General features: G+C 40.8%; 2 protein-coding genes across 6 annotated transcripts; both read left to right on the top strand.

The window, feature by feature from the left end:
- The first annotated feature begins 1,364 nt into the window (after positions 1 to 1,364).
- On the top strand, positions 1,365 to 5,206 carry pnrc1 (proline-rich nuclear receptor coactivator 1). The gene is made up of 2 exons (XM_017453478.3): positions 1,365 to 2,000; positions 3,697 to 5,206. Exons 1-2 carry the CDS (start codon positions 1,620 to 1,622, stop codon positions 4,090 to 4,092), a joined length of 777 nt encoding a protein of 258 aa, XP_017308967.1. The 5' UTR covers positions 1,365 to 1,619; the 3' UTR covers positions 4,093 to 5,206.
- Positions 5,207 to 5,347: 141 nt separating this feature from the next.
- LOC108256501 (peptidase M20 domain-containing protein 2) lies at positions 5,348 to 24,728 on the top strand. Of its 5 annotated transcripts, XM_053687156.1 has the most exons (10): positions 5,348 to 6,724; positions 9,205 to 9,350; positions 10,051 to 10,156; positions 16,161 to 16,563; positions 17,950 to 18,098; positions 19,958 to 20,100; positions 20,230 to 20,384; positions 21,024 to 21,147; positions 22,702 to 22,809; positions 24,162 to 24,728. In XM_053687156.1, exons 4-10 carry the CDS (start codon positions 16,162 to 16,164, stop codon positions 24,353 to 24,355), a joined length of 1,275 nt encoding a protein of 424 aa, XP_053543131.1. In that variant the 5' UTR covers positions 5,348 to 6,724; positions 9,205 to 9,350; positions 10,051 to 10,156; position 16,161; the 3' UTR covers positions 24,356 to 24,728. The 5 variants fall into 5 exon arrangements, with proteins under 5 accessions (XP_053543131.1, XP_017308943.1, XP_053543127.1 ...); XM_017453454.2 differs by lacking the exons at positions 5,348 to 6,724; positions 9,205 to 9,350; positions 10,051 to 10,156 and adding an exon at positions 13,172 to 13,333; XM_053687152.1 differs by lacking the exons at positions 5,348 to 6,724; positions 9,205 to 9,350; positions 10,051 to 10,156 and adding an exon at positions 15,736 to 15,932 and having other exon boundaries at positions 22,702 to 22,928; positions 24,162 to 24,356.
- Positions 24,729 to 25,900: the final 1,172 nt, after the last annotated feature.

Consider the following 25,900-nt stretch of genomic DNA (forward strand, 5'->3'; position numbering starts at 1 on the left):
TAAAGTTTATCTTCAGGAGCTCTTGCAGAGACCTTCCAGCTGTTTAGCATGTTAGTGTTTCTACATTTTTCTTTGCAAACGATCCTATTTCCAGTATAGAGTGTGTATCATTTCAACACAGTAAGCAGTGAAGGAGCAGTAAAGCCAAAAAACGATACCTCTGAAGCATACACAAAACATCTGGGTTTATTATTATTCATCCATTGCCACAAGGCGGGGGACACCCTGGACTTGGGGGGGGGGGGGGGGGGGGGGGGGGGGCAACCATCACAGGGCACAATCACACACGTTCACACGTCCATTCACACACCATGGAAAAAACACTTTGGAAACACCAATCAAGCAACAACAGATCTTTGGAGTGGGGGAGGAAATTGGAGTACCCGGAGGAAACACGGGGGAGAACATGCGAACTCTGTGCACACAGGGTGGAGGTGGGATTCGAACCCCCAACCCCAGAACAGTAGGCTTAAACAAGCAGAAAATGATCAAATACACTATACAGCCAAAAGTATGTGGACACCTAAGCATCACACCCATATGTTGTTCTTCCCCCAAACTGTTGCCACAAAGGTGGAGGCACACAATTGTCTAGAATGTCTTTGTATGCTGTAGCATTAAAATTTCCCTTCACTTGATCTAAGAGGCCCAAAAACCTGTTCCAGCACAACCTGTGAAGCCATGAAGACAAGGTTGGAGTGGAGTCCTCACATAAGCCCTGTTATGAAAGCAAATGGGAAATAAATCTGGAAAAGGTTGTTCAACAAGCACATACAGGTGTGACGGTCATTTGTTAACGTTTGCTGAAATCCTGGAAAGTCTTTGGGGTTTTCTACGCGTTAAAAAAAGAAAAAAAACAGCTGCTTCCTCATTTCGATTACGTAATGCACCGGATGCTATGACCATATTTGGAACATCCTCTCTTTCGTTGTTAATGACGTGATCTCGGTTAAGGGCGGTCCGACTCTCTCCAGACTGAAAATATTTACATACACACACAGTATTTATATATATATATATATATATATATATATATATATATATATATATATATATATATATATATATATATATATATATATATGTTAACCGCACAGTTAAATGAAATTACTGCTAATGAAGGCTTCAGTATGCACGTGCTACAAAACACAAACATTCCTCATCATCATTTTGAAGCACTGGATATTTTCTAAACTTTTTTTGCGGGAAGGCATCTAGACAAGAACACTCAAAACACGGTTTTTAGTGGGGGGTTTTTTGTTTAGCACTGGAACAAGTCTATTTTAGGTCGTCTTTGTTCCGTGGATGAGGGGCGGAGCTAGGGGGCGTGGTCTGAGGTTGTTTCGCTACAAACGGAAACTCGCGCACAGCTGCGCCATTTTAGTCCACTCGACTCGACTCGTCTCGTCTCGAGCTACGCCATTTCGATGAAAACTTTCGGCTCTAAACTTTCCGACGAAGTCGTTATTGTTTCAAGAAAACGAATCCGTTCACTCGGAGCATTTTCTAACTCTGTGAATTTATCCAAATCGCTGAGCTGATTGCTGCTCTGGAAGCGTCTTATTATTATCTTGTTATGCGTTAGCGTAGAGGAAGCCATTTTGGACGCTTCGTATCTGATGTATCCTCCATCGAGCAGTTTTGAAATCATGTTGGGGGAAACGCTTGGTGTTGAAACGAGCCTGTACGACGTCGAGAACAACGAACCGACTCTGGTGATTTCCTATGGAAACCTGAACAAGTCCTCCAGACGAGCTCTGCTGAAGAAAGGAGGACACAGGGTGCGTTTACAGAGCAGGAATGCCCATAACCAGGCTCCACAGCACCAGAAACAGGCGGTGCTTCTGAGGAACAACACAGCACGTTTAACCGACATCAACAACAATAACAGCAGCAGCAGTGACGCTAAATCCACATCACCGAGCAATAATACCGAGCTTCCGGCCAGCAGAACTGCACCGAGTGGCTCGACACACTTCAAAACAACATCCAAGAAAGAGGTGAGTGACTAATACACCGTTTTGTACAATAATCATTTTTTGTATCCCTTACTCCTACAAATAACCTGGCACACATGTAGAACATTTAAAAATAAACATACAGTAACCCTTTTAATTCGTGTGTAAAGTTGTTGAAAAAACGCCACCTAGAAAATATGACGTCCAGCCCGGAAGTCTTGTTTATGTTTGGATGCGCCACCTGTCAATCATTTTATAGACCTTCCCCTGCTGAAGAAAAAGAAAACAACAGCAGTAGAAACCATCAGAGAAATTCTAATAGCGTCCACTACAAATGACATTACAAATTAGAAGGAGGGACCATTTAGTTTCCATTAAAACCAACACAATTTTCATGAAAACATTACAAATTCTATGAGGGTTTCTATTTTTTTCATGTTTTTTTTTTGTTAACTGCTGTGTTCAAAGTGAGGTCACAGCTTGTAATGTTCTGCCTCAAATTGGTCAAGGCCACAGAATATATCAGTTCACGGTGAAATTGAACTGACCAATTCCTTCAACTTAACCATGGCCGCTCACACTGTGAACAGTATAACGTTCCCCCGTCTGTTTACACGAGTTTATAGCAGTATTGCCTTTAGACCAGTCAACACAGCGATACAGTACTTGGTTAAGTTGATCGTACTAATCGCAGTTTGGAGAAGGTAATCATCGTAATCATTATTGGAACTAGCTGACTTTCTTGTCACTTGGGATTGTCCGCTGTTGTGCTGCAATTTCAGTCCAAAATGTTTGTTTGAAGTTCACTATATATTGGGAATTGTTAAAGTAGCTTTATGAGCTCGGACAGAGGAAGAAAACAAGATACGTCTTCGTAGAGATACCCCCCCTTTTTTTAACCACTTCGCATATCAAACTTGCCGAGTTGGGACATAGTGACGCCATTACTACTTAGAAGGCTACGAAAGCAGCATGCTCTAAGGGGATACTGTAGATCTGGGGGGCGGAGTTTCGCAGACATTTGAATGTTCAACCCACCCAACTGTTAGACCTAATCTTGGAAGAGGAAAAACAACTAATAATCTTACCTACTGCACCGATCTAAAAGTCCGATCTTTAGTTTAGTTATGTAAATATGTATCGATGACTTTTTTTAACCATAATCACATGAGATTATTCGTCGTGATTATGCTTATGATGATGATACCATGAATTTGCAGTACAACAGTGTACACACAGATAGGACACGCATGGAAAAACACAAAGAGCGCTTTATAACAACGTTAGGAAATTTATAGGTAATTAAGACAGCCAGAAGTTGATGACTCCAATTAAAATATTAATCATGCAGCCCATGTGTAAGTGTAGTCTATAGTTCAGGACTAATACCCCTATGCCACACAATTATTGGTCTGAAACACTCCTTTCTTTTCATCTCTAACGAGATTGAGGTGTAAGAGCAAGAGAACGACATTAAAATCAACAGTGATGGATTAAAATCTGATCTAGGGTTCTAATCAGGTCACACTGTATTTGTTTTGTGTCAAAGTGCTTATCTGTCTGAGTGTTTAAAGACCGAACCAGAGCAATAAAGGAAGGCCTGGCAAGGGGGAGGGGCATAAAGGGCCTACGTGCAGTTTGAAATGTTGGTCATGACTGCAAGGCCAGATGCCATTCGTTTCCCCATACCTTGCTATTTGAGAGTCTGATTATAATTTTTTTTTGTGTGTGTCCTCAGCTGTTGAAATCAAAAACGGGAAGGGGAGAAAGGGGAAATCAGCCGAGCAGGCCGTCTCCACACAGCGCAGACAAACACAAGCCATGCGCTCCTAACCTGAACACACGCACTCAAAGGAGCAGGCACATCAAATGTGAGAACAGGGATAGGAAGAGGCCTCTGAGCTCAGCGGACGCCCCGGGAAACACAAACACTGAACTCTCATCTGATGATAATCTTAAAGATGCAGAGAAGACCTATGCAGGAGCCAAGTTTAGCGAGCCACCTTCGCCGAGTGTGTTGCCCAAGCCACCGAGCCACTGGGTGGGTGAAAACGCCCCCAAACATTCCGACAGCAGCCGGGAGCAGATGTCCGTGCATCTGAAAACCATACTGAAGGTCCAGTCCAAGCCGTGACTCCAATTATATAAACGGCAACAGTAGTAATAAAAAAAAACCCCGGATCGGTTGAGGTGTACACACCTTCACAGCGGAAACAAATAGTCCCCGGAGTCTCAGGCAAAAGAAAGTTATAATGAATTGACTCCATGCCGTCAGGAAAAACAAAGATTGGAAGCTTGTTGCAACAGGAAGTGTTGAATTTTTGATAATGTCAAAGATGTCTTGTCTTTAGAAAGAGACCTTGTGTTAATTTTTTTTTAAAACTTGTGTACATGTAAATAATGTAAGACATGTAATATATGTGTATATTTTTTGGATGTTATTTTAACAGCAGAGTAAATCTAGTTTTGTTACTGAAGCTTACGACGACGTTTTCATCAAGAAGCGATGGTATGCTCGCTGCAAGCGTACCGATCGAGGCACAGCGAGCCGTCTCGGGATGCACGTTACATGTGAAATGTTTGCTTAGTTTTGCACAAGACTGAAAAACCAACACGGGTCCCTTTTAAGATGTGAGGATGAACTAGTGTGCGGTGCTACGGCTGAATGAGTTTTCTACGTCGTGGACTGTCCTGGAAAGGGGATGCAGCTAATAAAAGGGAGTGGAAGTTTCAAACGAAAGGACTGTGGTGTTGTATGATGGACACTGCCTCCAACTGAAGCAAATGGACAAATCACAAACGGCACTTCTGAAAACAAACGATTTGTTGTACCAGTCTGCACGCACCAATCGTTCCGGTAACGGACATTTTTCTTTCCTTCTGTAGCATTTGCCTGGTTTGTTAGATTCAGAATGTTGTATTTTGACAGGACGTGATGTTTACTGTGAGAGATTTTGTGGTCGTGATGTGTTGACATGTCTGTGGAGAAAAGTGAAAAGTCAGGCATCTACCATCCTCTTTTCTTTGTTTTTTTTTTTTTTTCTTTTTCCTTTTGACTAAGCTAAACCCAAGACATTTTTATATTCGTGAAAATCCAACACATTTTGTTGCAACACTGATTTTAATGTTTGGCCTGTTTTTAAAAGTACAAAAAGAAGTAACGTCCACACGTATTAAATTGGTCTGAGAAACGTTATGAACGTTTTTAATTAGAAGTATTGAAATAAAGAATTTGGCCATCCCCTTTACATTGTGTTGAATTTTTTTTTTTTTTTTTGTCATTTGTGGTGTTTTTTTTTTTTGTGGTGGTTCGTAGAATGTTTTGTGTAATTTCCATTGGTGAAACACTTGGCAGACTTTTCTCAAAGCTCTTGAACAGTAGATGGCCGAGCCCTGATTCACGAATGGTATATGAATTAGACAAGACATTATGGTTATCCCAGCTGAGTTAGAAGGACCATCATGTTTGATGTCTACCATTTAGAGTTTATGTGCTGCTTCTGTGTTTGTCTTAAATCTAATATATACACACACACACACACACACACACACACACACACACACACACACACACTCACTATGGCATCACCACACTTGGAGGATGTTCAGTCGGCTTTTTTACTTCGTAATAAATAAACAAATCACAGATGTGACGCAAAAGTTTTTGTTTAATAGGGTTACCGTTCCGGCTGCATGAAGCGTACCTCAGACAAGTGAAATTAAATTCTTTTAATTATTGGTTTAGGAGTTTTTCAAGATCAAGTAGAGGAAAAAATTATAGAATCACTCAATGTTGAGGAAAAAAGTAACAATTAGTACTTTGTTGCTCTTCCTTGGGCTTTTATGACGGCCTGAATTTTTTGAGGCGTGGACTTCACTAATGAAAAAACAACATTCTCCATCAAGCTGGTTCCAGTGTTCTTGGATAGCGGTTAACAGATCAGCGTTGCAGGATCGAGCCTCATCATGGGCCAATTTTTTACATTTCCACCATAAATTTTCAGTTGGATTGAGATCCAGACTGTTTGCTGGCCAGGTCATTGAGTAAATATGCCTTTCCTGAAGAAAAGCTTTAACACCGCCATGGAGGTCAGCAGTGGAAAAGAGTTTTACGAAGCTTGTGACAACACCGTCACGCCGCTAGTGGTTTTTGGGAGCGACGGAGCGCTCTTGAAGCAGATCCACTACACGTTGTATGGAGAAGTTTACTCCGATTCGAACCCTGATCTCCAGCTCGTACTCTGGTTCCATGGCGGCCTCTATGAACCACCGACCAAGCTCATTTATTTTGGGGAGCGGGATTACGACATCATTACCGGCCGCTGGACCTCCTCAGATATCACGTTATGGGAAACGATTGGGAAAAATCCAGCACCGTTTAACCTCTACACGTTCTGTAACAATTATCCCATCAGCAAAATTCAGGATGTAAAAACTTTGTAAAAACGGGAACTTCGGCTCGTGACGGGGCGTAAGCAGCTCGAGAACGGCGTCAACGTGAGTGTTTCTAGTCGACGGCCGCGATGGGCGGACGCACGCGGCGTTTCGCCGACTTGGAGCTGCAGTGTGGTATGTTAACCCTTCACGTGCGCTATGGAGCCTCTGGATAGGAGAGGGCGCGAGTGCTGGAGTTAGCACGACAGAGGGCGCTGGCGAGCGCGGGAGGCGCAGTGCAGATATTACATTCTCTCGGTGGAACAATATCCGGAATTATCCGATAGCGTGAACAACATTCAGTTCCTCAGACAGAACGAGATCGGAAAAAGGTAGCAGCGAACTCTCGTTGATACCTACGAGGAATTATTTCTATGCACATATACGGTCCGGTTCTAAATTCTGAGTGCACCACCACCACAAGGCACACTACGGCTGTGTCTCATATCACACCCTATGCACTATACACTATATCATCGTATCTAGTAGTGAATTGTGTCTCAAAACGCTAATGTCTAGTTTTGATTAGTCACGACTCCGCCCCTTCCGCTATGTAGTGCAAGGCCAGATATACTGTACATGTCCAATGTTCTACACTTAATTCCTTTCTATTTCCAGCACTTAGTGCACACTTAGTGGACTCTGAGGTCATCTCAAGTGTTTTCGCTCGTATAATGTTATCAACAAGGCGAACAACGATGATGTAGCTACAGAAATTATGGACATCAAATGTTGTGTCTTTGCAACATGAACTGATTTCATATTAGTCCTCGTTAGTAATGTAGTGTAAATTTAATCAGGGGACGATCAGGGTTCAATTCATTAGCTAGTGCGCCGAGCGAGTAAAAGCTGCGATGTGCTGCACATTCCAGTGTTTTTGTTCAATCACTGACAATATCAATCACTGACAATAAGTAAAATAAAATAATGAAAAGTGGTAGCCAATATAATGTAATATGGAGAAGAGGCTTAATAGCTAGTAAAGTGTTAAAACATGACGTCACGTAGCTGTACTCTTTATCCTCTACTGAACACCTAGTACGTCTTGTTTGCAGCCCCGACAAGTCATTGGTTAGTCTTTATTAACAGCTAGCCAAATATAGTGCTTTATGTTATCTTGATGCGTTTAAACGCTGGTGATGGTTGCCCCCCCCAAAAAAAAAAAAATCGTCACGTTCCTTTACTGAAAAGATCGTCCGTCGTGCTTTCATGCTAATTAACACCCAGTATAAGCTGTTTTACCCTGGGCCGCCTTGCCTCGGCTGATGCGTGTAGTGCAGCAGGTGGTTTCCTAACGAGTAGTGTGAGTTATAGCTGAGATGATTCACATCAGTACGCAGCTACACACCTAATGACAGGGGGTTTTTTTTGCTTTGAAAAAGTCAAGTTTTTAATTGATTTAACTGATCGTAATTCACATTCACCAGACCACGCTTGTTAGCGTAGCAGTGTGTCAGGAAGCAACCGTAACATTCAACACACCAGCAAAATAGTGCTCACGTTAGACTTAATGAATATATTATAATGAATAACAACATGGGTGAGGTTTAAAAACCATTTAATGACTCATTTAATAAACCCCGTTGTTGTTGTTGTTGCACTCAGACATTCAGTCCTGACGGTATAAACTTCAAAAGTGTTAAAATAACACTGTGCGTTATAGAACATTAGCGTCTTACAAACCTAAAATCTAAAGCCTCAAGAAGGCAAGAAACTGTGGCGCACCATGCAAAATTGTGAGGACTTGTATTAATATATTACAAAACAAAAACATTACTACCTTTACCTGAGTATTTATTAAATATTCACTTCACCAAGTTCCCTTAAAACATATCAGAAAAAAGGAAATGTTTACATATCCATAGCTCTGCACCAATAGAACAATACCACATATAACTATCACCTTTTTTATTTAAATTTAATCTTTATCTTTTTTTTTTTCTCCCCATAAATTGTAAAAGTAATATTTTGGAGTTTCAAAAGACCAAATTCTGCTGCTTTTTCCCCTCATTAATTAATTTATTTTAATGTAATCCCCTGTTTTATGTCACACGAATCACATTTGATAGATTAATTAATTAATAACAATACTGTGCAACAAAGTTAATTGTATAGCTAATAAAAAATATCGAGTCTAATTAAAAATAAAATAAACAGAACTACAACAACAACAACAAAAAAGAAAAGCTTTAACACTCTGCTCTGTGGAAAGATGCATTATCAACCTGAAAAAATGACTTCATCACCATCAAACCTATGTTCTATCAATGAAATGAGAAAAGTGTCCCAAAACGTAAGTGTACACCTGTGTAATGATTGTTGAGGTCCCCCCTAGTCCTTTACCTGACATGAAACCCCAGATCATAAATGAGTGGGGAAATGTGATAGTTTTATTCAGGCAGTCGTCTATATATTTCATTACACAGCACCGGACTAAAGTTCCAGCATCATCATCGTGGCCAATGCAGTTTCGTGATTCATCACTGAATATCACTTTCATCCACACTCCATGATTGCTTCTCTTCAGCCCACTGTAACCTGTAACTAACACTTTAGGTGTTAGTGCTGGTTTTCGGTTGGCTTTTCTCTATGTAAATCCCATTTCATTCAGCCGATGTCTTCCAGTTCTGTCACAAACATTGACTCCTGTTTCCACACTTTTGTTCTTCATTTGTTTTGTTGTGCGTCTTCTATTTTTCAAGGCGTATTGGTTTGAGTTTTCTATCCTGATGCTTTGATATCTTCCTTGGTCTACCCGTATGTTTTCCCTTTATAACCTTGCCATTTTGTTTATACTTGCACCAAATTTTAGACTCCGCTGACTGGGAACCACCGACATCTTTTGCCACACTCCGTGTTGGATTTCCTCCTTGAAGTAGTTTTATCATCCTTTCCATTGTTTCAATTGAGTACTCTCGTGTTGGGGCAATGTTTCCTTTGAAAAAGTCCAAGGTTAAGGTGAGTAAGCACTCTCGTTTAACTGCAGAATAATTAGCATTTTTAGATTTGTGCTGGTGGTTGTTTTAGAAATTCCATACTTTTTTCCTCAACATTGAGTGATTGAGTGTCACATCTGTGATTTGTTTATTTGCTATGAAGTAAAAAAGCCGAGTCATATAAGTGGTGATTCCATGATTTTTGCCTGGGGCTATGTATATATATATATATATATATATATATATATATATATATATATATATATATATATATATATATATGTGTGTGTGTGTGTGTGTGTGTGTGTGTGTGTGTGTGTGTGTTTATATATATATATATATATATATATATATATATATATATATATATATATATATATATATATGTTAGTTGTGGCCAAAAATTTGTAGAATCTGCTAAATCTTAATACTGTTAAAATAAGAGGGATCAGAAAAATCCCATGTTGTTTTTTATGTAGTTCTGTCCTGAATAAGCTATTTCACATAACAGATGTTTATATATAGTCCACAAGACAAGATAATAGCTGAATTTATTATCAAAAGTTTACACACACTTGATTCTTAATACTGTGTGTTGTTACCTGGATGATCCACGACTGTGTTTGATTTGTGATAGTTGTTCTTGTTTGTCCTGAGCAGTTAAACTGCCCACTGTTCTTCAGAAAAATCCACCAGGTCCTACATATTCTTTACATTTCCAGCATCTTCTGCATATTTGAGCCCTTTCCAACTGCGACTATATGATGTTCAGATCCATCTTTTCATACTGAGGACGACTGAGGGACTCATACACGACTATTACAAAAGGTGCGAACGTTCACTGATGCTCAAGAAGGCAACACGATACATTAAGAGCCGGGGGGGTGTAAACTTTTGAACAGGATGATCATTGTAAATTGTTATTTTGCTTAAAGATATATATTTTTTTCATTTAGTACAGCCCTTCAGATGCTAAATAAGATAGTTACATGTCTCCCAGAAGACAAAATACTAACAATTTACACCGATTGTCCTGTTCAAAAGTTTAGTGGATAGCACGTTCGCCTCACACCTCCAGGGTCCGGGGTTTGATTCCTGCCGGGGCCATGTGTGTGCGGAGTTTGCATGTTCTCCCCGTGCTGTGGGGGTTTCCTCCGGGTACTCCGGTTTCCTCCCCCAGTCTAGAGACATGCATGGTAGGCTGATTGGCATGTCCAAAGTGTATGAATGGGTGTGTGAGTGTGTGTGTGATTGTACCCTGCGATGGACTGGCACCCTGTCCAGGGTGTACCCCTCCCTGTGCCCGATGCTTCCTGGGATAGGCTCCAGGTTCCCCCATGACCCTGAAAAGGAGTAAGCGGTTGAAGATGGATGGATGGATGGATGGATATTTCCAATGAGGTTATTCACATGAAATTTTCACCAGACATCAGTATTAATTCAAGAAATCCGGAAATATAAACAATTCACAACATTAAAGTCAATCAATAAAGTTACGTGTAATAAAGTGGAATGACACAGGAAAAAAGTATGAACATGCTACCTGCAATTTATTTAATACTTACACTAATAACACACTAACACGTCCCTGTCTCAGGTCACTGTCCCCAAGTGCTTTCAGACAGCCAACATCATACCAGTGCCAATGAAAACAACTATTAAAAGCCTAAGTGACCTTTGCTTAGTTGGCCTCACCACAATCTTACCTATGACTGTGTCCTGACTCTTAATGCCAACAACACAAACAAGCCATTTCTGGCCAGTGAAGGATTCATTATACAAAATGTACAAATAAATTTATCCTCTGTGTTTTCTGTTTTCCAAATTTTATAGTACACCATCCCCTGTACACATAATATTGTGAAGACTTTTGCAATAAAAACTATTCTATACTGTTTATAGACTTCAGTACAGCATTGAACACAGTCATCCCACAGACTATTAGGAAATATGAGCCAGCTGGGCCTGAACGAGGAGTAAGAACTGGATCTTAAGACTAGTTCCTGGACTTTCTGAATGGGGTTACTGCTCACGTTTCATAATCGAACATGCTTCAAATCCCAGGTCAAATCACAGAATAAAGTTTGCTGGTGATACTGCAGTGGTGGGACTCATCAGCAACAATGACATGTTAGGAAGGTAGTGAAGCAGCACACATAGAGATGCAAAGTCACTAATCTATCTACCAATCTACATATTCAGGAGGACCTGTGGTGATCACTCTCCACTGTACATCAATGGCTCAACTGTGGAGAGAGTGAAAATTCCTTGGTGTGCACATCGTGGAGGACCTAAACTTGACCCTCAACATCCATGCGGAATAGTTTTCTGCTGAATTGTTGGATGTCCAGGTGTTGCTCTGAACACAGTGTGGGCTTAATAGACAGTTTGATCACTTTTGAGCGCATGTCTGGCCACAGCATACCTCATAGTCTTAGCACTATTGTAGTTAATAGGTGACAACCCCGAATCAAGACAAACCGTTTGCTAGATGATGGTATGGTATGTTGATACGTGTAGCTGCACCAATCCCTACAGCCACACTCCAAAATCTAGTAGAAAACCTTCCCAGAAGAGTGGAGGTTGTGAAAACAGCAGAGGGGGGACTAAATCTGGAATGGGATGTTCACCAAGCACATATGGCTGTTATGGTCAGGTGTCCACAAACCTTTGACCATGTAGTGAAGCTTATGATGATCAGATTACTGCTCAGCGATTTAATGTAGCTTGTTTACAGAAACTTGGATTAGACCAAATGCTATTTGTCCCAGATACAGCTATATACACCACTCTCATATAACTGGTGTGGCATTGCAGTTATGCATACTGACAGTCAAGGAGTTAGAAATAGAAATATCTCGATTCGAGTACTCTTTATAACGTAATGGACATAGCCACAAAAAAGAAGTCTACGTTATCATTTACACTAATTAGTATTTACAGTAGGGGTGTAACACAGTGCCAGTATCTGTATCTAATTTTGTGATTGTGTCAGGTCGTATAGATTGTGGGAACATGAATCATAATTTTCCAGGGATTCACTGTTATTTCTAATTTGGCTCTGAAGCACTGAATCCTCCTGCAGAATAAACAGCTACTGCTGGTGAGTCTGAAAAGAAAGATGAACAGTAGCGCCCTCTGTCTGTATAATATTATTAATGCACCTAACAAGTTTTCCTTCTTATCACCGTCCTTTCTTTTTAAGCAGTATTCAGTGCTTCGTTTGGTCTCTTCAATGGATTAAAATATCAGCAAATACATACATACATACATTTTCTATACCGCTTATCCTACAGGGTCATGCGGAACCTGGTGCATATACCAGGGAGCATGGGGCACAAGGCAGGGTACACCCTGGACAGGGTGTTGCAAGAATATGCAAACTCCACACACAGGCTGTGGCGGGAATCGAACATCCCTGGAGGTGTGAGGCAAACGTGCTAACCACTAAGCCACTGTGTGCCCTAAATATACAGTGGGGGAAATAAGTATTGAATGTGTCAATAGATATCAGTATTAACTCAAGAAATCAGCACATGTAAAGAAATGCAAACATTAAAGTCCATAAATAAAGTTATGTGTAATAAAGTGGAATGACACAGGGAAAAAGTATTGAACACGCTAACTGAAATTTATTTAATACTTAGTGGAGAAGTCTTTGTTTGTAATGACAGCTTCAAGACGCTTCCTGTATGAAGAAATTAATGGTCGAAGTATTCAGGTGTGATTTTTGGCCCATTCTTCTAAACATATTGTCTTTAAATCTTGTTCAATTGGATTCGAGTCAGGTGATTGACTGGGCCATTCTAACGCCTTGATTTTTTTCTCTGGAACCAATTGAGAGTTTCCTTTGCTGTATGCTTTGGATCGTTGTCCTGCTGGAAGCTCCACCCATGTCTCATCTTCATCATCCTGGTGGATAGCAGCGGATTCTTCCCAGGATCTGGGCAAGATCTTCCCAAGATTCTTCCCATTCTTCTTGGGATTCTTCCCAAGAATCTCCTGGTAAAGTCTCCATTCATCATCCTTCAATTATATGAAGTTTGCCAGTACCATGCGATGAAAAACAGCTCCACACCATGAAGCTTCCACTCCAAACTTCACTGTTGTTATAGTGTTTTTAGGGTGATGTGCAGTGCCATTTCTTCTCCAAACATGGTGTGTAGTATGACAGCCAAAAAGTTCAATTCTGCTTTCGTTTGACCAGACTACACTCTCCCAGTATTTCCTAGGCTTGTCTAAATGAGTTGTAGCAAACTTTAAACGAGCTTCGACGTGCCTTTTCTTGTGATGGAGTCTTGCGGGGTGAGCGTGAGCAGTGGAGTGCATTGCCTATTGTTTTCTCGGTGACGATGGCACCTGCTGCGTCCAAGTGTTTCTGGAGCTCTTTCCGAGTGGTCCTTGGCTCTTGGGCTACTCTTCTGACTATTCTTCTGACTCCCTGGTCAGAAATATTGCGAGGAGTTCCTGTGCGTGGCCGGTTGATGACGGAGTGATGTTGCTTCCACTTGCGGATAATGGCCCCAGTGGTGCGTACTGGAGGATTCAGAAGTTCAGAAATACGTCTGTATCCAATTCCATCAATATGTTTTGCAACAATAAGGTTATGAAGGTCGTGGGAGAGCTCTTTGCTTTTACCCATCATTGACATGTTCAATGCTTATTTCCCCCACTGTTCATACTTACAATTATCAATTTTATATAAACAGTATCTCACAAAAGTGAGTACACCCCTGACTACACCCATTTTTGTAACTATTTGATTACATCTTTTCATGTGACAACACTGAAGAAATGACACTTTGCTACAATGTAAAGTAGTGAGTGTACAGCTTGTGTAACAGTGTAAATTTGCTGTCCCCTCAAAATAACTCAACACAGCCATTAATGTCTAAACCGCTGGCAACAAAAGTGAGTACACCCCTAAGTGAAAATGTCCAAATTGGACCCAATTAGCCATTTTCCCTCCCCGGTGTCATGTGACTTGTTAGTGTTACAAGGTCTCAGGTGTGAATGGGGAGCAGGTGTGTTAAATTTGGTGTCATCGCTCTCACACTCCCTCATACTGGTCACTGGAAGTTCAACATGGCACCTCACAGCAAAGAACTCTCTGAGGATCTGAAAAAAGAATTGTTGCTCTACATAAAGATGGCCTAGGCTAAAAGAACATTGCCAAGACCCTGACACTGAGCTGCAGCACGGTGGCCAAGACCATACATAGGACAGGTTTAATAGGACAGGTTCCACTCAGAACAGGCTTCGCCATGGTCGACCAAAGAAGTTGAGTGCACGTGCTCAGCGTCATATCCAGAGGATGTCTTTGGGAAATAGACGTATGAGTGCTGCCAGCACTGCTGCAGAGATTGAAGGGGTGGGGGGTCAGCCTGTCAGTGCTCAGACCATACGCCGCACACTGCATCAAATTGGTCTGCATGGCTGTCGTCCCAGAAGGAAGCCTCTTCTAAAGATGATGTACAAGAAAGCCTGCAAACAGTTTGCTGAAGACAAGCAGACGAAGGACATGGATTACTGGAACCATGTCCTGTGGTCTGATGAGACCAAGACAGACTTATTTGGTTCAGATGGTGTCAAGCATGTTTGGCGGCAACCAGGTGAGGAGTACAAAGACAAGTGTGTCTTGCCTACAGTCAAGCATGGTGGTGGTAGTGTCATGGTCTGGGGCTGCATGAGTGCTGCCGGCACTGGGGAGCTACAGTTCATTGAGGGAACCATGAATGCCAACATGTACTGTGACATACTGAAGCAGAGCATGATCAGTATGCAGTATTCCAGCATGATAACGACCCCAAACACACCTCCAAGACGACCACTGCCTTGCTAAAGAAGCTGAGGATGAAGGTGATGGACTAAACCCTATTGAGCATCTGTGGGGCATCCTCAAATGGAAGGTAGAGGAGCACAAGGTCTCTAACATCCACCAGCTCCGTGATGTCGTCATGGAGGAGTGGAAGAGGACTCCAGTGGCAACCTGTGAAGCTCTGGTGAACTCCATGCCCAAGAGGGTTAAGGCAGTGCTGGAAAATAATGCTGGCCACACAAAATATTGACACTTTGGGCCTAATTTGGACATTTTCACTTAGGGTGTACTCTCTTTTGTTGCCAGCGGTTTAGACATTAATGGCTGTGTGCTGAGTTATTTTGAGGGGACAGCAAATTGACACTGTTACACAAGCTGTACACTCACTACTTTACATTGTAGCAAAGTGTCATTTCTTCAGTGTTGTCACATGAAAAGATATATATATATATATATATATATATATATATATATATATATATATATATATATATATATATATATATATATATATCACACCCATTTTCAGATTTATTTGAGAATGTATATTTGTGCTATTTATGTACTTAGACTGTTTTAAGTTTAACATATGCACTGTTACCCTTACAGGTTGTTTTGCGGCTGTATCCTGCTATAGACATGAAAAGGTTTTATAACACCTAGCAGTGCGAAGTTCATGGCATGCTGTTGCACAAGATTTCAGTTCAGCTCCTCTGCACACGTCTCCTGTAGTTACTTCTGTGATTTGAAGCAGTGCTGTTACCTTGCTTTTTGTGACACTGAAGAGTAAGAATAAATCTAAGCAGGACTTCACTGACTTCACTGTGGCTTTATCAGAAAACAGCTCACATTACAGATACGAGTGAAGCGTGTTAAAGTTGAGTGCTGACTTTTCTGAAGAGTGAACTCCTTTATCTTAATAAAAGTCTGCTTTAAGGTTTTATTGACCCATAAAGTTCAGTAACAGAGAGCGGTAAGTTCTTCTCTCTCATATTTCTTGTGGTCCTCTTACAGTATGGCTGATAAACTCCGAGTACTAAAGCAGCAGGTTTGCTGTTCCATCGACAAGGCCAAGGACAAACTCCATGGACTAGGAGATGCGATATGGCACCATCCAGAGCTGGCATATGAGGAAAGACAGGCCCATGATACTCTGGTCCGCTTTTTCACACAGGAGCAAGGATGGACCGTGGAGGCACACTATAAACTAGAAACAGCTTTTCAGGCCACGTGGGGACCTGTAAGTGGAGCAGATGGTGAGTCTGTTGTTAATGTGGGATTCCTGTGTGAGTACGATGCTCTGCCCGCTATAGGCCACGCATGCGGCCACAACCTGATAGCAGAGTGCGGAGCTGCAGCAGCAGTGGGCCTGAAGGCAGCGCTGGAGAGCAGGGAGACATGGCCTGTGCCAATCAAGGTGTGCCAACTAAGCCTAGATGTGATTATTCCCATCCAAGTATTTTTTTTTATGCAAACAATACTTGTAACTTGTATCTTTAAGTACAAAGATTTTCAAAAATGTATATATACACTACCAGTCAAAACTTTAGACACACTCATTCTTTCACACAGATGGAACTATGGGAATTATGTTGTGATAAAAAAAATCTAAAATAAATCAAAATAATTTAGTATTTTAACATCTTCAAAGTAGACCCCCTTTTTCCCTAGAATTTCCAGAAATGTATTCTCGGCATTGTCTCGACCGATTTCTTGAGGAATTTCCCTGAGATGCTTTTTAAACAGTATTAAAGGAGTCCCCACCTACGCTGGACTCTTATCGGCTGCTTTTCAGAATATTTCACTCCAAGTCATATGTTTTAAAAAAATATTTATTTGTAAATAAAATTCATTTCTTTCATTGTTTTCCAATGAAAGAAATGAGTATGTTGGCACGATTATATTTTTGTCTACAAACCTATGTTTGATTTCAAACATTTAATCACACACCTTCAGATCAAAAGGTTTATAAGATCATGAGAAACATTTCAGTCGAGTGTCCACAAACTTTTGGCTGGTAGTGTATATTTTTTTGTTCAGGATGCGAACTGATGATGGAAACCCCAGTGTAACTCTATTATCTGTAAGGAGAATATTTAGCTAGCTTAGTGTCTTATACTGAAAATGTCATATTGTGCAAGTGATTGTCTGTATAAAACTATTACATGACACTAATAATTTTATATTTAAGCAGCAGTATTGACTAGTATAGCAGTGTGTAAAATACAACTGAGATAAATTAAATGTTGACAAATTAAAGTGGGAAAAAACAACATAATGTGTCTTAGTAAGGGGTTTGTACTCACCACCAACTGCCAGAACAGCTTCAGTGCACCTTGCCATAGCTACTACAAGTCTCTAGAACTGTACTGGAGCAATAAACACCATTCTCAAACAAAAAATCCCTCAGTTGTTCTATAGGATGGTGGTGGTGGTGACTGCTGTCTATCACATCACTTCAAAATCTATAGTGAAGGTCATAGCATGTGATTCAGCAAATGATTTAGCTAGCCCTTGTGCCGTTGTGGATGGGGACAAGGTTATCCCGAATGAGACCACTCCCATTAGGATAGAAGCGTTTCCTCATAGGATAAAGGTGATCAATCAGGAAAACAGTACTGATTTGCAGAGACACTTCTCTCTCTCTCTAAGGGGACAAGTGGAGCCGAAGCATGTCAGTAAAATGCCCTTATGGCATAACGGAGCCACAGTTTTTTCCTTTAATTTGTCATTCATGTATATGTACTAGATCATACACTGAGCTATACTTATCAAATGTCTGATGAATTGTCTGAATTATTAGGTAACTGTGTTGGGGACTCCAGCTGAAGAGGATGGAGGTGGGAAGGTGGACTTGCTGCAAGAAGGAGTCTTTGAGGATCTGGATGTGGTGTTTATGGCTCATCCCTCGCAGGAGGATGCTACCTACATCCCAGACGTGGCAGAGCATGAGTAATTCAATATTATATATTAGAGTCCAAAATTATTCGACCAAGAACTGTTTACATATCACGTTCCCCGTTCATAAAATTATCCATGCGTTATTTAAGAAGCCATTGAATGTTTCCAGTCTAACGAGTCTTATCAGTTGAGATCATTTCAGTCACGACATATGACGACCATGTCTTCACTTCACTGGTGAGTGCTGAAACAATTCCTGATGAATTCACTGAGTTTTGTCTATTGACAAAATTTGCAAAGTTCAAAAATTACAACTCTGTCCACTGCCATCTCTACAGTGTCAGCAACGACGCAAGGGCATGGTGGATAAATTGACAGCTGATCGTTTTTACAAACCGACTTGATTACATTTCTGTTTATTTTCATCTGCAACCACCTGATCAAAGTGGAACGTTCACTGTATTAAAAAAGCATCTTTTTAGTGAGTGACCATTTTGTTGAGCTGGATCCTTATTTACCTCACATAATCTCTGCAGACTGTATAAGTAAGATTATAAAGTAAATAAATCAATATATAATGTTAAAACACATTCATGTTTCTTAAGTTAAAGTTGTCAAAGCAAGTTATAAGCAGAAATCCGTAGTATAGGCAGAAATCCATGTCATTCAGAATTCAATGTTGGCCAAAGCTCAATATTTTCGCAGAGTTTTCCAGACTGCCACACATACATCAAAAGTATGTCAAAATTCAAGAGTATTTACATAGAGTATTTAAATATAAGAGTATTTCTTGAGTTCTGTGAGTATTAGACTCATATTTAGACCCATGGACTGGCAGTTCCAGTTTCAGTGTGTGACTACAAAGATGAAACAGCCACTTTCAGCCGAGTCCCAGAACAGATTCCTGGGCAAAGGGGACATACAGTATACAAACTGGGTAACTGGATAACAAGCTGGCACTACCACAGACAAAGTACCTTTTGCAATACTATGACAACTAGAGGTTGACTGATAGTGGGTTTGAACAATACCAATAACTAAGCTGGGCAATATCCAATTAATCAACCGAAAACATGAAAACATAACGCTCAAAGTAAAATATTGCTGAACTTTATTTTTCATGAAATAAATGTATGAATATTAATATATATATATATATATATATATATATATATATATATATAAACTATTAATAAATATTAAAGTAAATAAAAAATATACATCCAAACTGTACCAAAAAGTAACACTCCAAATAACAAATGAAATGAGACATCCAAAAACGAATCAAACAACACTTCAAATAACACAACAAAATTTGTCAGTGTTTATTTTGCCTCTAGAGGCCGCTCTTGTACTGTATAATGACAATAGAGCCTTCTCAGTTGCTCCCGCAATGGACACATCTGGGAAAAACTATCCGTGTGGATTTTTGCCGATAACCCATAGTTCAAGCAATCACTGCCGATTGATCGGTTTTACCGATCAATCAGTGCAATGCACAGTGAAAGAAAACTAAAAAAGATAAATAAAAAAATAAAAAAGTCAGATGCATTCAAAGTCTACAACTCTGGTCCTTTCCCCTGTGTCCCAAATTGGTCCAAAATAACTTAATAACTAAATATTTTATACATTACATAACATAATATGATATGGGTACAACTCTAATCTAATAATGACAAACTGCTGTCAGACAAAATGACCTAGCATGCCACATTAGACACTTGGTCATGGTCATTTCTATGGACAAACTGTACATCATCTACATTACATGTGTTAAGGCTTCTCTGGCTGATGAAGAACACACTCCTGATGACACAGGCATGATTACGCAGAAATAATTGGCAGAAATAATTGCATCGTTGTACATATTACCTCTCTGTAGCTTTCTTTTGTTGCATATTGTTTTGCAGCCTTGTAGTGAAGTACCATGGACGTGCATCTCATGCATCAGCATATCCCTGGGAAGGTGTAAACGCTCTAGACGCGGCCGTCTTGGCCTACAGTAACATGTCTGTACTCCGCCAGCAGCTCAGACCTGACTGGAGGGTCCACGGTGAGTTTGCATCCTTAGCCTGATAACCAGAAAGAGTGATGTACAAATCTACAAGAGTGATACACCAATAAATACACCGGACATTATATACAGAACAGTGTGAAGCTGAGTTATGCGTGTCTTGCTCAGGTATAATAAGGCACGGAGGTGCGAAACCCAACATCATCCCCGACTACAGTGAGCTGGAATATTACTTACGCACCCCTTCACACCGAGACCTGCCCAAAATCAAAGCCAAAGCTGAGGCCTGTTTTCAAGCTGCTGCTCTGGCCACAGGATGCAGGGTTAGTGAACTGTAAACACCTTAAGCATTGTGTTCAGAAACTTAGAAACTGAAATCCCTTGCACCGAGGACAACTTGTAAAATGTTTATCTATAAATCTTGTATGTAAGGAGAAAAGTACAACATTGTGTGCTGTTATAGGAAAATAAGCAAGGATGTAGGATTTCTTGGGGTGGAAAACATACCGTCTGTTACAAAGCACTAACACTGAAAACTCCTTCCATAAATGTTCAATAAACGTCTCCTGATGGTGAAAAACGCACCATATCAATAATGATGTATTTCTTATTGTAAACTAAAAAGATATTTTTAAACCTATTTGTTATTAGGTTTAGATTATGTGGGCACCTGCTATACAAGTCCCTATAATTTAGCTCTTACTATAGAAACTGTACCTTATTAGACATCAATCAATATAAACGTGATTAATCATGCATCCAAACCTATTGTCAGAAGATTAATCAACCCCTTCTGACCAATCAGATCTAGGAATTCTGCTGTGCTGTTGTAGAAACAAAAATATACAACTTGTTTCATAATTTTCAAAGATGTATTTAGGACAATCGGACATAATTGTATAGTTAATATGCTTTTTAAAAGTCATCATTAGAGAAATTAAACCAAGGCTTGTTTCTTACAGGTTGAGCTTCTGTTTGCAAGGAACGAGTTTTATGAAATCCTGAGGAACCACACTTTGGAAGGCCTGTATGAGGAGAATGGGAAATCTCTTGGCATGAAGTTCATTACTGTTAAGGATTCTTCTGGTAAAGAAATAAGCTAGCATGCTAACTAGGGGTGGAATGGTGTTGCAACTGTACTACTTAATAACTTAATAACATGAGGGGAAGGACCTGCTCTCCAACGCCTGCCTTAGCACCCCAATTCTGGTAACAACATCCATGCCATGTTCAAAGTCACAGAGATCACACTTTTGTTCATGATGTGAACATTAACTGAAGCGGGTGGGATTAGTACATTTGCCTTACACCTCCAGGGTCGGGGGTTCGATTCCCACCGTGGCCCTGTGTGTGCAGAGTTTGCATGTTCGCCCCGTGCTGCGGGGGTTTCCTCCGGGTACTCCGGTTTTCTCCCCCAGTCCAAATACATACATGGTAGGCTGACTGGCATGTGCAAAGTGTCCGTAGTGTATGAATGGGTGTGTGAATGTGTATGTGATTGTGCCCTGCGATGTATCGGCACCCTGTCCACGGTGTACCCCGCCTCGTGCCTGATGCTCCCTGGGATAGACTCCAGGTTCCCCCGTGACCCTGAAGGATAAGCAGTATAGGAAATGGATGGGTGATTGGTTGATTAGATAACTGCGCAGGTATACAGGTGTTCGTAATAAAGAAGGACAGTGCATATATTGCTTGGCAACTAAGGAGGAGAAAACAGAACTTAAACTGGATAACTAATTAGGGGAACACAAAACAGGTGTGCACAAACAAGGAAGAAAAACGGGCAGTCTACAAATATGAGTGAGTGTACCCTCTGATGACTGGGGGGAATTTTCCATAGTGAACATGACACCCACTACCTGTCACAGACACCCGAGCACTGTGATGTTTGGCTTGCTGTGATGTCACCACGCCAGCCCACATCACGATGACATTCCTTACCTTGCTCTTCACTTCCTTTCCTTTTTCTTCTCAACCCTCCTTAACTTCTACATCCCAACCACTTCCTCATTCACCATTCACACTTTTCCAGTCCCTTCTCCTTTTTATCTCAGCTATCTCAGCCCCCACCATCTGGGCAGACCTCCTCTGGTTTGCTCTTCTATCCAGATTGCTCGATCCATCGAGCTGTTATTGTCCATGGGACTGGCTTCTTCAAATACCATCACTTATTTTGCCTCCCATTTATACTTTAATAATGACTTTTAATGTATTGCATATTTGTGTTTTTATATAGCCCTTGATTTGAACTATATCTTGTCTCATCCATCTCTAACTTTAACTCTGCAAGCTGCCTAACACACATACATGAAGCCATCTTCTGCACTTGGAGTTTAGGAGAAGACCATGCAAGCAAATCCCAATCTTTCCCCCCTTCTTCAGGGAGATTAGCTTCTTATTTTATGCTGGCTTTGTCCCCACAATTAACATCATCATCCTCTCACATACCTACACTTACACTTACACTTATGTCCCTTCATTGAGGGGCTGATAGCATTGATACAATTATTAAAGTTAATTGTTAGGCCAAACAATGCGAGCACTGAACTGTATATTGGTTAGGAAAGGTGCAAGTTGCTTGTAAGGTCATGTTTTGTCTAAGACAAGCTAATTTTGTGATTTCAATCCCGTCCAAATCAGGCTCTACAGATTTCGGGAACGTGACTCATGCAGTTCCAGGGATTCACCCTTATTTCTACATTGGCTCTGAGGCGCTGAATCACACCACAGAATATACAGCTGCCTCTGGTGAGTCTGAGGAACAGTGCCCTCTGTCAGTGTACTACAGTGTATGTGATGTTCCACATTCAACCAAGTGCAAGTGTGGGTCGCCGCAGGTCAGAGTAATGGGCGTGTCGAAAGTAAAGGTATGGGCGTGTTGAAAGGTCTTTTCAATTGTTCGTGAAGGCTGTCTGTTCCACTGTAAGCTTAATCGCTATTGGTTTATTAACAGGAAGTGACAAGTCTGACGTAGGCAATGAATGTGTACCTTGTAATCACTATCCCTAAGCTTATTTCCCCTCTTTGACTGTAAGAATGGCGATAATGACAATGAAAATATTAAATATAAATTTATCTTAAATATAAATTGACATCTTTCTGTCAACTGAGACATCATGGCCACGGGTTACTGACATCATCACCAGTGCGCGCTTGTTTTGGTCTTGGTGTACCAGCAGTTAATTCAGGGCACGGTTGATGAGGATCATAAACAATCAAAAACAAATTACAATTATTATTTGAAGGATACTATCTCTTAAAAGTTCAAAATTTGCTTTCTTGTCTATTACCATTGTATTGACTGCACATGATCGCAAAACATATCTGTCCTCAAAGTGGCAAATTCTACTGTTCTTTATTAAACAGGGTAAAGCCTTTAAGCATGTAGATAAAAGACCTATAGACAATGCTAGTATTAACTCTACAACATAAATATGAGGTCTACTACAAATTCCTAATTAGAGTGATACTTTTCCCATAGATCGGATTAGATTAGATCTAGATTGCACGGTGGCTTAATGGTCAGTACTCCGGGTTTGGGGGCTCTAATCCCGCCTCTGCCCTGTGTGTGCAGAGCTTGCATGTTCTCCCCGTGCTTCGGGGGTTTCCTCTGGGTAGTCTGGTTTCTTCCCCCAGCTGATTGGTATTCGCAAATTGTCTGTAGTGTTTGAACGTGTGTGTGGTTGTGCCTTGCGATGGTTGGCAGCCCGTCCAGGGTGTTCTCCCCACCTTGTGCCCCAAACTCCCTGGGATAGGCTCCAGGCTCCTCCGCAACCCTGCGTAGGATAAACGGTATGGAAAATGGATGGATGGATGACTGCATGACCAAAAGTTGCATATAAAATTTATATAGAGGCAGATTTAAAACTTTTGAAAAAAAAAGAAGCTTTTGTTAATAAGGTATCACTTATCCAGCTGAATTCAATAGAAGCACACATATACTGATTAGGCTCATAGCTCATCTTATTGCAACTGTGGACAATAAACATGTCTGGTTAATCTGAAAAGTGGGAAATTGGCGTCAACTCAATGCCATTTAATGTTCCTTATGAAATACAAAACCACCATTTTTTTTAACCTTGACTTTCTTTTGGTCGCAGGTGCAAATGAAGCTCAGTTTTACACACTCCGTACTGCCAAAGCTCTGGCCATGACAGCACTGGATGTGATTTTCAGCCCGGGCGTGCTAGACAAAGTCAAAAAGGAGTTTAAAGAGGCCAAGCTCAGAGAGGAGAGAGGACTGAGACTGCAACAGGCGAAACACGGGGAAGCAGAGACCAACAAAGAAATATGAACCAGCCACAGTCTAGACGGCTTAGTTAGAAGGCCTAATACCTATAGCTTTTACAAACATTAGCACTCTTTAAATTGACACATTATTTCGAGTGTGATATTTTTCGATAGAACGTTCCCAAAAAATATATCACAGTATACGTTTGTCAGGATGTGATCTAGAAAGTGACAGAAACTGAATGAATAGCTGCACAGTATCGCATATACTGAATTCCAACTTGATCTAAATTAGTGATGACAATAAATTTATACATATTCATGCTCTGTTCATCTGATCACAGACACGTTGTGATGAAGGTTTGATTATTAGCAACACAGTGTCTTTTAGATCTATGTAGTGAAATTCAATAAATAAAATCCATCATCTTATCATAGTTCGACTTATGACTTATTTATTTATCACACACCATTATCCAAAGTGCTGTTGTCTTGCCATTTGCTTGTGATTATTTGCACATCCTCACACATGGCTCACTTCTCATCAAAAGTGCCCTGTCCAGTCCTTTTCATTTCCTTGTCAGTTTTCAGCATGAAACCTTTCGACCTGTTGGTTCTCACTGTGCCAAGGCACCTGTGAGTAGACCCCTCTCTTTGCCATTTGAACTTCAAGGCCTATGCTTCTGAACCAGTTGTCATGGTACAGCTTGAATTTCTGATGTAGGGGTATGATGAATGCTAGTCGTAGAACTATGTTGTTGCTGGCTCCCCGATCAGGCATTCCACTGACTGGTAGTATCCGGACTGTGTGGAACTCAAAGTTGCCTTTTGAGTCACAAAGCATATACACCTTGTACCCCTATTTATGCGGCTTGCTGGGGATGTACCGCTTCAGTCGATTTTTTCCTTTGTATGGAATTATTTGCTCATCCACCCTCAGGTGTACATCCATTGGAATGCTTCTCATTCGTTCTACAGCAAAGTTGAGGAAAGGTCAAAACCCATCTGGAGAAAAAGGTAAATGTGACATTGGTATTGTTGAAAGTGATGGAATGGTGTTAACACTGGTGCAGCAGGTTGCACTGCTGCCTCACAGCTCCAGAGTTCCCGGGTCAGGTGACCGTTTGTGTGGCGTTTTGAATGTTCTCTCTGTGGGTTTCCTGGTTTCCTCCCAATAATAATAAATTGGCCTTAGGCGTGGAAGATCACTACAGAAACCATGCCGTATTAGATGGAGTGCGTTAACATATACCTGTGATTTGCCTTTGCAACAATACAGTACATCACTACCCTTCTTGATCAACTGAAAATTAATCAACGTTTTATAGTGACACAAATGCAGGATAAAATGCCCAAAGCGTCATCCCGAGCCTTTGATTTGATATCCAGTCCCTCGCATTTTTTTCTGTGTTACAACTCTTAGAACAGAGTTTACAAGAAGCTAACAAGCAGGTGAGGTGGCTGGAGGTGTTGCACGAGCACAGGCTGAATCAGAAGGACATGAACTGCAACAAGAAGGTTGACGACATCGAGAAGAATTACCTTCAGCAGATTGAGGCTCCGCAAGGCCGAAACCAGGTCAGAACTTGAGCTCTCCAGCTGATTATTT

The sequence above is a fragment of the Ictalurus punctatus genome, chromosome 2, assembly GCF_001660625.3.
Source record: "Ictalurus punctatus breed USDA103 chromosome 2, Coco_2.0, whole genome shotgun sequence".
Lineage (NCBI taxonomy): Eukaryota > Metazoa > Chordata > Actinopteri > Siluriformes > Ictaluridae > Ictalurus > Ictalurus punctatus.

Excerpts from the sequence above, each read along its gene's own strand:
- pnrc1 (XM_017453478.3), top strand. The coding sequence starts at position 1,620 with ATGTATCCTCCATCGAGCAGTTTTGAAATCATGTTGGGGGAAACGCTT. Across the intron at positions 2,001-3,696 it reads AAACAACATCCAAGAAAGAG|CTGTTGAAATCAAAAACGGG; the intron begins GTGAGTGACTAA and ends GTGTGTCCTCAG.
- LOC108256501 (XM_017453439.3), top strand. The coding sequence starts at position 15,823 with ATGGCATGCTGTTGCACAAGATTTCAGTTCAGCTCCTCTGCACACGTC. Across the intron at positions 15,933-16,160 it reads GCTTTTTGTGACACTGAAGA|TATGGCTGATAAACTCCGAG; the intron begins GTAAGAATAAAT and ends GTCCTCTTACAG. Across the intron at positions 20,385-21,023 it reads CTCTGGCCACAGGATGCAGG|GTTGAGCTTCTGTTTGCAAG; the intron begins GTTAGTGAACTG and ends TGTTTCTTACAG.